The following is a 9,237-nucleotide window of genomic DNA, read 5'->3' as shown; positions in this document are numbered from 1 at the left end:
CTCAGTCCTTCCTCCCTAGGTCCCATCTCTGCTGCTAGCAGAACGGTTGAGGCCCAGAGCACAGCTCAGGTGACCTAACTGGGCGGAGCAGGGAGGACAGGGGCAGGGGCGCCTCCTGTGAGGAGGGACCGAACCCTGAACCCAACGTAGGCTGCCCCTTCCCGCCGCCGTTGCCGGGCTCCGCACCTGCGCCCCGCCCCCAACGTGTTTCGGGGGGCGGGGACGAGGCGGACCGAACCTGTGGAGACACGAAGGGAGGGGCGGTGGCCACTGTTTGCGGGCTCCTCAGGTCAGGCTGGACGGGTGTCTGGCCCTTTAAGGTCCGCCCTCGAGGAGGTGCCAGGCCCTGGTGGCTCCGGACTCTCCTTCCTGGTCCTGCGGGGCAGGGACTGTCCGTGGGGCTGCGGGAGGGTGCTGTGCCCCTGCCGGCCCAGGTGCCCCCGGTCTGGTCCCATGGCCCTGGTCACAGTAAGCCGCTCGCCCCCGGCCGGCGGCCACTCCACGCCTGTGGGGCCCACGGTGAGTCTGGCTCTGCTGTGGTCCTGCCCACGCAGCTGGCTGCCAGTTGGGCCTGGGGGAGTGTTTGCTGTCCACGGGCAGCCTCCCCTGAAGCCTGGGGGTGTGCGGAGGGGGACTTCAAGTCTCAGGCTGTGGGGGGGAGGGGTGGGGGGGAATCTTGAGGCAATCAGGAACTCGGACCAAGGCGAGATCCGGAGCCGTGACCGCCTGCGGAGGCCCTACCCCGCTCTGGGCCCAGACAGGGGCCAAAGCCTCAGGCGCTCCAGCCGCGACCGCCCGCACCCCTCCCCCCCCCCCGCCCCCTTACCTCCGGCCGGTGGACCGGAACCTGGGCCCGGGCTCCCCCAGTGCCTCCACGTGGAGAGTGGACTGCAGCGCCAAGGGGACCTGACCCCCTTTCTGGTTCCATTCCCCACTGCGGGGAGGGGCGGTGTGCGCGGAGGGGGCGCGATCCCGCCACCATCCACCACAGCAGCCCTGAGACAGGGGAGAGGAGAATCCTTCCCTGCCTCTTCACTCTACTGTGGGGGCTGCTTTCTCAGCAGGACCAGGTGTCCCAGCGCAGAAGCCGGCTCCAGCGAAGGTGAGCACCTCTTCCCAACACACGCACCTCTGTCCAGCCGCCAGCCTTGGCCACAGCCATCCTGGAGGACTTGCAGCCAAAGCCCACTACGTACTATGTGGGGCAGTGTTGCCAGTAGGCACAGCTGGTGGGCACAGCTGGCTGCCTTTGCTTTCATCTTCCCCCTGGTCAGTTGGAGCTCCTTCACCCACTGTCCTGGACCTGGCTGTGGCCAGTGGTCACGAGCCAGTGGGCAGCATGTGACGGCAGGGCCTGAGGACTCCTGAGTCCCCACCAGGTTCACAGTATCTACTGAGTTAGGCAGGTGGGAAGGAAAAGGAAGCAGCCTCCACCCCTCCTCAGACAAGAACAGGTGGGCTGGAGGCTTGAGAGCCCCCAAGGCAGTGCTTCCCAAAGTGCTGGGGCAGCATTACCTGGGAACTGGTTAGAAATGCACATTCTCAGGCCTCCACTCCAGGTCCACTGAGTCTCTGGGGATGGGGTCCAGCACGTTTTAACAAGCCCTCCAGGTGATTCTGACACACCCCTGTCCTAAGAGCTACGATGGGCCATCATGGTTTCCCTGCTCCCCTGCCAGGCAGAGCTTTGCAGTACTCGGCGGGGCTGTCCTGGGACTGCAGGATGGAGGCGATGATGGAGATGCAGCCAAGGCCAGCTCTGAGCCAGTGGAGGACCCCCCCGGGGAGGAGCAGCCCCACGGGGACCAGACAGACGACGGGCATGGGCCCCAGAGTCTCAGGAAGCAGGAACAGAGTCAGCACCTGCGCCTCATGGTGGGGCTGCTAAGGCCACAAGACGACATCCGCCTGGTGAGGGCCCCGTCCAGAGCCCTCTGGCCGTCTGAAAGGGGAGAGAGCCACTCCCCAGGTGGGAGGAGAGGGTGGAATGGGGCCAGTGTGTGTGTGTTTGGGGAGCAGTGGTGTGAGAGCAGGGGGCCCCCTGGGGAGCGTAGCGGTTACCCAAACCCCGATGACTCTGCTGTTTCGGCTAGAGTTGTCTTAACAGGGCGATCCGGCCATGTCTTCAGGTCTCTGGAGAGCTGGGAAAGGATGGGGAGGTTTGTCCGATGTGAGCCTGTAGGGTCAGATTAGGTCCAAGAGCTGGGAATTACCCAGAGGCGGGTTTCTGTTCAACCAGCACAAGACCTTCCTTACTATGTGAGTTGCCCACAAATAAACTGGTGCTCAGGGGGGCCTGCTGAGCACCCACCGTGGGCTCATGTGCTGGAGGGGCCCATGCGGGAATGGGACACAGGCGGGAAAGTGAGGACCAGTTCCCAGATGCCTGTGGAACAATCTCACTGCAGCAATGGGAAAAACAAGATGCAGTCAGTTTTTTGTAAGGCAGAATTAATTCCACAGAAGCACCATCCTTTATTGTGAAACTGTGTTCTTAATAGTTCTTTGGTGAAAAACATTCCTTGAATCAAATTATGGTAATGGCAAGTGGAAAGGTGTTTCTTAAACCTCCTTCCTAGGCAGAAAAAAAAAAGGGCAATCTGTCATGCCCATTCTCCCCTTTTGTTCACACACACCCTCTCTGAGAAGAATCTTTCTAAACATTTTATTGGACCATGAGATCCCAAAGTTGGGAACCACTAGATTGTAACCACTGATCTGGTATTTGGGAAGACAGGGATGGGTGCGGAGGGAGCAGGTGGCAGGTCTGTTCTAGACCCGGCTGTGTGTCAGGTAGGGGTGGGGGGAGCAGGGTCCTCTGGGTCACTGTGACCCCGGGCTGTTCCCTTCCCATCTTCCCCAGGCAGCCCAGCTGGAGGCGGCCCGGCCCGCCAGGCTCCGCTACCTGCTGGTAGTTTCCACAAGAGAACGTCTGAGCCAGGATGAGACAGTCCTTCTGGGCGTGGATTTCCCTGATAGCAGGTGGGAGCAGGGAGAGGAAGGGAGGAGGGCAAGGAAGGGAGGTGCTGGGTGACAACAGCTTTCCCTCTGTCCCTGCCAGCTCCCCCAGCTGCACCCTAGGCCTGGTCTTGCCTCTCTGGAGTGACACCCAGGTGTACCTAGATGGAGACGGGTAAGAGGTGGCAACTGGAGGGAAGGGAAAGGAGAGGGGCCAGAGGGTGGAATAACTAAGTGTGATGTATGGGGGGGGTGTGCAGGGGTGTGGTGGGTACTGGGGAGCAACTGCAGAACTCTAGGCTGGGCCTACTCTCAGCTCCACTTGAGATTCACCGTGTGATCCTGGGCAAGTCACCTAACTGCTCTGGGCCTCAGCTGCCCCATATCTGGCAACAGGGCTTATTTTGAAGTTTAGATGATGTGTATATATTTTGAGGACCAGCCTTAGGTGGCTAGTGGGTAGGCCTCTCAGGCGGCCCTGTCCCAGAGCCAGGAGCTGGGTTCCACCCCCACCTGATCTCCCACAGGGGCTTCAGTGTGACATCTGGTGGGCAGAGTCGAATCTTCAAGCCAGTCTGCATCCAGACCATGTGGTAAGGGGCTGGGTCTTGAAGATGGCTCAGGGTCTGGGTAGGGGCAGCAGGGAGGACAGCGTGACCCAGCCTCTCCTCTGTCCCAGGGCCACACTCCAGGTGTTGCACCAGGCATGTGAGGCGGCTCTAGGCAGTGGTCTTGTGCCAGGGGGCAGTGCCCTCGCCTGGGCCAGCCACTACCAGGACAGACTGAGCTCTGACCAGAGCTGCCTCAACGAGTGGATGGTCATGGCTGACCTGGAGTCTCTGCGGCCTCCCAGCATCGAGCCTGGCCGGTCAGTACAGGGAGGGGAGGAGAGGGGGCTGTGCCACGGCAGAGCGGGGAAGGGGCCCCTGGACTGATGGGCTCGGTTCCCAGGCCCTCAGGACAGGAGCAGATGGAGCAGGCGATCCGGGCTGAGCTGTGGGAGGTGTTGGACTCCAGTGACCTGGAGAGCATCACTTCCAAAGAGGTGGGCAGGGTGCCGGGGACCAGGGCGGGAGCGGGGTCCTGGTTGTGGGGGCCTCCGGCTGGGCCCCAGAGTGGCCCTCTCCTTGGAGCCTCCCACTTTAGCTTTCCTGCTGTCTAAGCTGTTCCCACGTGCCTGGCCTCAGCTTCTCTGCCTTGATGGGACAGAGTATTGTCCTCAAAGGCCCTTCCCTCCCCCAGGGAAGGCTGGGGCATCGGGAGCCTCACAATGCACCCCCAGCCTCTCCTCACCCTCCTGCCTGCAGATCCGCCAGGCCCTGGAGCTGCGCCTGGGATGCCCTCTCCAACAATACCGCGACTTCATCGACAACCAGATGCTGCTCCTCATGGCCCAGCAAGACCGGGCGTCCCGCATCTTCCCCCACCTCTACCTGGTGAGCTGCAGGCTGAGGGCTGGGAGGTGGGGCCTGCTGCAGCTGGGGGAGAGGGCCAGTGACGCCCTCTCCGTGCTCACAGGGCTCAGAGTGGAACGCAGCGAACCTGGAGGAGCTGCAGAGAAACAGGTAGGGTTTCGAGCCCTCCCAGGACTGCCCGCCCTCTGTCCTCCCCCGTGGGGAAACCTGGCCAGAAACCCCCAGAACCCTCTCAGCAGCAGCTAGCTCTGCTTCCAGCTCCGCCCCTGGGGCCGTTCCCCTCATATGGGCTCAGGTGGGGACAGGGGAATAAGCTACCCTGCTGGTCTGCTGGCAGCTCCCTGGCCCCCTCTTAACCTCCCCCAGCTGTAAAGCGGAAAAGCCCCTCTTCGCCTGACCACGTCTCTGGGAGAAGGGAGAGCCCCTCTCCCGTAGGAGACCTGGCTGCCCGCTCCCAACGGCTCCTGTCACTTGTCCACCATGGGCTTTCGGGAAACCTGCTGTGACCCTTGTCATCCAGCTGCTGTAGATCCACCCCATCTCAGCTGAACTCCGAAGCCCTGCTCTAACTGACTTCTGACGATAACAGAAGGGCACATGTTGCAGGCCGCCCAGCAGCTACCTGGAAGTGGGGTGGGGACGGGCCAGGGGGGACAGTACTCAAGCCCAGTGGGGTGAACCGATTTGCTCAAGGTCACCGTCATCTCCTCCTCCCACCACAACTGTGCCGCCCCCACCGGACCCTCAGAACCAGAAAACTAACACCCAGGTCCGCCGGCTCCGCTGGCCAACGGGCCTGGTGCCCGTGGCCACGTCAGCCTGGCCTTGTGCCCCGTGCTGCAGGGTGAGCCACATCTTGAACATGGCCCGCGAGATTGACAACTTCTACCCCGAGCGCTTCACCTACCACAACGTGCGCCTCTGGGATGAGGAGTCGGCCCAGCTGCTGCCCCACTGGAAGGAGACGCACCGCTTTGTGGAGGCTGCAAGGTCGGGCCGTCCCACCCCTCCGCCCGCCCCATCCCAGCTTCCTGCCGTCCGGGGCCCATGCCCTCCTCCTGCCTGCTCTGCTCTCAGCTTTTCTGGCCCTCAGGGTCCTTAACCTCCTTTCCCCTCTGCTCTGGGAGGTGAGCCCACCACCTACCTACCTGCCTTTCCCCGACACTGACAGCATGGCAAGGGGGCGGGGGAGAGGGAGGGGAAGCTGACCCGGTTGGGCCTCCACAGAGCGCAGGGCACCCGGGTGCTGGTCCACTGCAAGATGGGCGTCAGCCGCTCGGCCGCCACAGTGATCGCCTACGCCATGAAGCAGTACGGCTGGAGCCTGGAGCAGGCTCTGCGCCACGTGCAGGAGCTACGGCCCATCGCCCGCCCCAACCCCGGCTTTCTGCGCCAGCTGCAGACCTACCAGGGCATCCTGACTGCTAGGTACGGAGTGGGGGACAAGGGGAAGGGGGTGGGTGGGGGTGGGTGCTGGAGGTTGTGGCTGGGTCACTGGAAGCTGACTCAGGGCCACCCCCTCGCAGCCGGCAGAGCCATGTCTGGGAGCAGAAAGTGGGTGGGGCCTCCCCAGAGGAGCCCCTGGCCCCCGAGGTCTCTACACCGTTCCCACCTCTTCAGCCAGAACCCGGGGGCAGTGGGGAGCTGAATGTGGTGGGGTTGGAGGAGAGCCAGGCAGCCCCAAAAGAAGAGCCTGGGTCACGGCCCCGTATCAACCTCCGCGGGGTTATGAGGTCCATCAGCCTCCTGGAGCCATCCTCAGAGCTGGAAAGCACCTCAGGGGACGGTGACCTGCCAGAGGTGAGGCTGGGGCTAAGGAAGCAGCCCAGGTTGAGGCAGAGGGGGGGCCAAAATGAGGAGGGGGCAGGTGGCTGGAGGATGGAGAAAGTCCAGGAGTGGGGCTCGGCTTGGCCCTGAGCGGGGGGCACCTGAGCAGGGGGACCACACCCTGGGCAGCTCCTTTTCATCCCCTCAGAGTAGCTGAGGAGAACCGATGAGGACAGGCGAGCGCTGCCTTCCACGGGAGCTAGAGAGCAGTCACGGGACAGGGCCATCTGGTGGGCTCCATGGCCAAACCAGCCCTAGGCTGGCGGCTGCAGGCAGCTCTCAGCCTGACGCAAGGACTTGCTACCTAAGCGGCAGGGCTGCCCAGCCTTGGAAGGAGCATCCTCCCCAGGCCAGGAGCTGCACAACCAACTGTTGACCCCAGATGGGTGTAGATAAGATGATCTCAGCACCCCCTCCCCAATCGGAAGGGCAACCCATCGAAGGATGGCGTGCAGAGGGGTCATCGCACTCACACAACTGAAGTGCTGGCTGAGTGGCTAAGCAGCCTCTCTGTGCTAAGCGCTGCAGGGCACAAGTGTAAGACCTGGCCCTTGCCTTAGGAAATCAGGCCCCCCATGTGACTTGAGTCCAAGGTCGCTGACCCGGAGGGAGAGCTCACCTCACAGAGGACGGGAACATTTGGGAAAGGCTTCCTGGAGGAGGTGGCACTGGGTGTGGAAGGCTGGAGGGAGGAACAGATGGTTGATGGGTGGGTGTGTGTGTTCCTAAAGGCAGGGTGTCCTCACTCAGCACCCAGCCCAGGGCCCGGCACCCGGAAGATGTTTCCCTTGTGGCTCATGGGACTGACTGTACAAAGCAGTGGGGGGCAAGAGGAGGAGGAGAGGACCCCAAGGACGCGGCGGGCGCAGGGGAGCTAAGGAGGGCTTCTGGGGGCCAGACAGGTGAGGGCTGAGGAGCAGTGGCAGTAGGGCTGGGGCGCTGCCTTCCCTTCTCTGACCTGTGAGTACCTGTAGTAGCTTTTTCGGTATTCACTCAACAGATGCTCTGCATCTACCCTTTTCTAGGCTCTGTGCTCTGTGCCCCTGCCTTGGAACGACTTCGCCGTGATCTTCTTTATACTCTCATCCTTCCAGGTTTTCTCTCCAGAGGAGTTTTCAGATGAAGACCCTCCACAGCCCTTCCCTCAGCTCTCAAGCGCCAAGGGAGGCCACCAGGCCCGCAAGGGGCCTTGGCCTGCCCTGAAGTCCCGCCAGTCTGTGGTTGCCCTCAACAGCGCCGCCCTGGTGGCCAGCCGGACCCGGGCCTTCCAGGAGCAGCGGAAGGCTGGCTGTCCGTCCACACCCAGGCACCAGAAGGTGGTGAGGCAGCCCAGCATGGATGACAGTGGCGAGGAGGGCGAGGTGTGAGCCCACACACATTCCCATGCCCCCCTAGACACAAACAGAGGTGCCAGGACACAGCTCCTGGGATGAGCACCCCTCACTCCTGTCGGCCTGTCCACGTTCCTCTTAGCTCCTCCCCAGGAGGCCCCAGACTCCCGTCACTACAGCCTCAGCACCTACAGCCTTAAGTCTCAGACCCATGTCCACCTGTCCAAGGGCTCAAGATTTCCTCCACATTTGGGGATGTCGTAGAGAGACTGAAGGTGCCTTTGCGGGCAACAGTACCCTAGCTTCATTCTCACCTGCTGCCTGAAACACACACTTGCAGCCATGGAATAAAAAACAGAGTTTCTCAGTGCAGAAAGGCTAATGCTCCCTCCCTGCCCTACTCCTGTCTGCCTCATCCCCCCGACCCCATTTCACTCCTGGGGCTCTGCAGACAACCAGTGGCCCCCAAAGGCTGAGAGTAACCTCAGTCCCCAAACGTGGGAGTTTCTGAGGAGTGGGGAGCCAGAGCCCTCTGATGGGGCTGGCCGGTCAGCCTCCCTCACACCCCCCATAAGCAGCCTGAGTCTTCTGCTGCTGCCCCCAGCACCCTCCACCTGCACTGCACTGGAGCACAGGGCACTACGCCAAAGAGTCTTCTTTCTCAGCTTCATGGCCTCTGGCCAGTTTTTCATAGTCTTAATAGTGTCTGGCTTTGTACTTAGAAAGAAAAAACATTTTCATATTGTTTTCAATTTTATGATAAAGCTTGTCGGTCCACTCTTTCTCTGGTTGCACAAGGAGTGTGGCCTCTCCTTACCCCTTCCAGTCTCTTCATAGCTCCCAGGTTATCTTGCGACAGGCCCGATTGGGGAGTGGTGTGTTTGGGGTGGGGTGGGAGGAAGAATGGGGAAGAGAAGAGGGGAGGTGGGCGCTATCTCCCTCATCTCCAGGGGCAGGGCCTGGGTAAATGCTAGCTGCCCCGCCCCCCTCAGGCAGGTCGGCAGGGGAACAAGTCTACACTGGACAGCAGGTGCCGGGCTCTGTCGGGGCAGCGGAAGGGAGTTACCCATGAGGAAATGGAAGCTGTCGATGCCTATGTGGACAGGACCAAGCCCGTCCCAGAAGCTAATTCTCCTTTTGGGCACTTGATGCTAGTTCTTGAGCACACTTTGGGTCCCAAGAATCTTCTTGCTGCAACGCAAGACAGCCTGACTTTCCAAGCCAGCCTATCACTGCCAGGGAAGGACCCTCGGTGGGCCCTCCCCTCTGCCTAGGGGTTCCTTCTGCTCAGTTACAATGTTCAAGAAGAGTAAGTGGGTCCATCTTTGTCACTTCTCTCCCCTCTTGCCAAGATCATATGCTCTGCCCTGTAACACTCTAGTTTGGTTGGGGGTTGGGAGTGGGTGAGTGCAGCTCCTTCCCTCAAAGCAGGCCTCAGATAGGAGCTGGCAGCAAATGTTCTTGTTGATTGAGACCTCACGCCCAGTTTTAGGAATGAATCTCTCACCCAGACCCTGGTGGGACCCCCAGCACTGCTCTAACCCTAGTGGACGGAGGAGCAGGACACTTGGGTTCTAGCCCCAGCTGTATCACTTACAAGTTACTTCATCTTAAGTCTCTGTTTCTTTCTGTAAGACAAAAGGATTAAACCAGGAAATCCCTAGACCCCACCTCCTGCTTTGATATTTTAACAGTACGTGTCCTCT

At 61.1% G+C, this 9,237-nt stretch overlaps 1 protein-coding gene across 2 annotated transcripts; it reads left to right on the top strand.

Moving 5' to 3' along the window:
* Positions 1 to 338: 338 nt before the first annotated feature.
* Positions 339 to 8,283, top strand: SSH3 (slingshot protein phosphatase 3). Of its 2 annotated transcripts, none has more exons than XM_079929942.1 (14): positions 339 to 519; positions 1,065 to 1,102; positions 1,680 to 1,911; positions 2,864 to 2,982; positions 3,062 to 3,133; positions 3,486 to 3,551; positions 3,638 to 3,826; positions 3,910 to 4,003; positions 4,266 to 4,394; positions 4,477 to 4,523; positions 5,217 to 5,363; positions 5,601 to 5,801; positions 5,900 to 6,173; positions 7,295 to 8,283. In XM_079929942.1, exons 1-14 carry the CDS (start codon positions 454 to 456, stop codon positions 7,565 to 7,567), a joined length of 1,947 nt encoding a protein of 648 aa, XP_079786068.1. In that variant the 5' UTR covers positions 339 to 453; the 3' UTR covers positions 7,568 to 8,283. The 2 variants fall into 2 exon arrangements, with proteins under 2 accessions (XP_079786068.1, XP_079786067.1); XM_079929941.1 differs by having other exon boundaries at positions 1,062 to 1,102.
* Positions 8,284 to 9,237: the final 954 nt, after the last annotated feature.

This window comes from Stenella coeruleoalba (genome assembly GCF_951394435.1).
Source record: "Stenella coeruleoalba genome assembly, chromosome: 8".
NCBI lineage: Eukaryota > Metazoa > Chordata > Mammalia > Artiodactyla > Delphinidae > Stenella > Stenella coeruleoalba.
The sequence above is the reverse complement of the archived record's forward strand: the minus strand, read 5'-3'. Positions and strand labels throughout refer to the sequence as shown.

Coding starts and splice junctions, on each gene's coding strand:
- SSH3 (XM_079929941.1), top strand. CDS start 454: ATGGCCCTGGTCACAGTAAGCCGCTCGCCCCCGGCCGGCGGCCACTCC. Junction 4,524..5,216: donor GAGGAGCTGCAGAGAAACAG/GTAGGGTTTCGA, acceptor CCCGTGCTGCAG/GGTGAGCCACATCTTGAACA. Junction 5,364..5,600: donor CGCTTTGTGGAGGCTGCAAG/GTCGGGCCGTCC, acceptor GGGCCTCCACAG/AGCGCAGGGCACCCGGGTGC.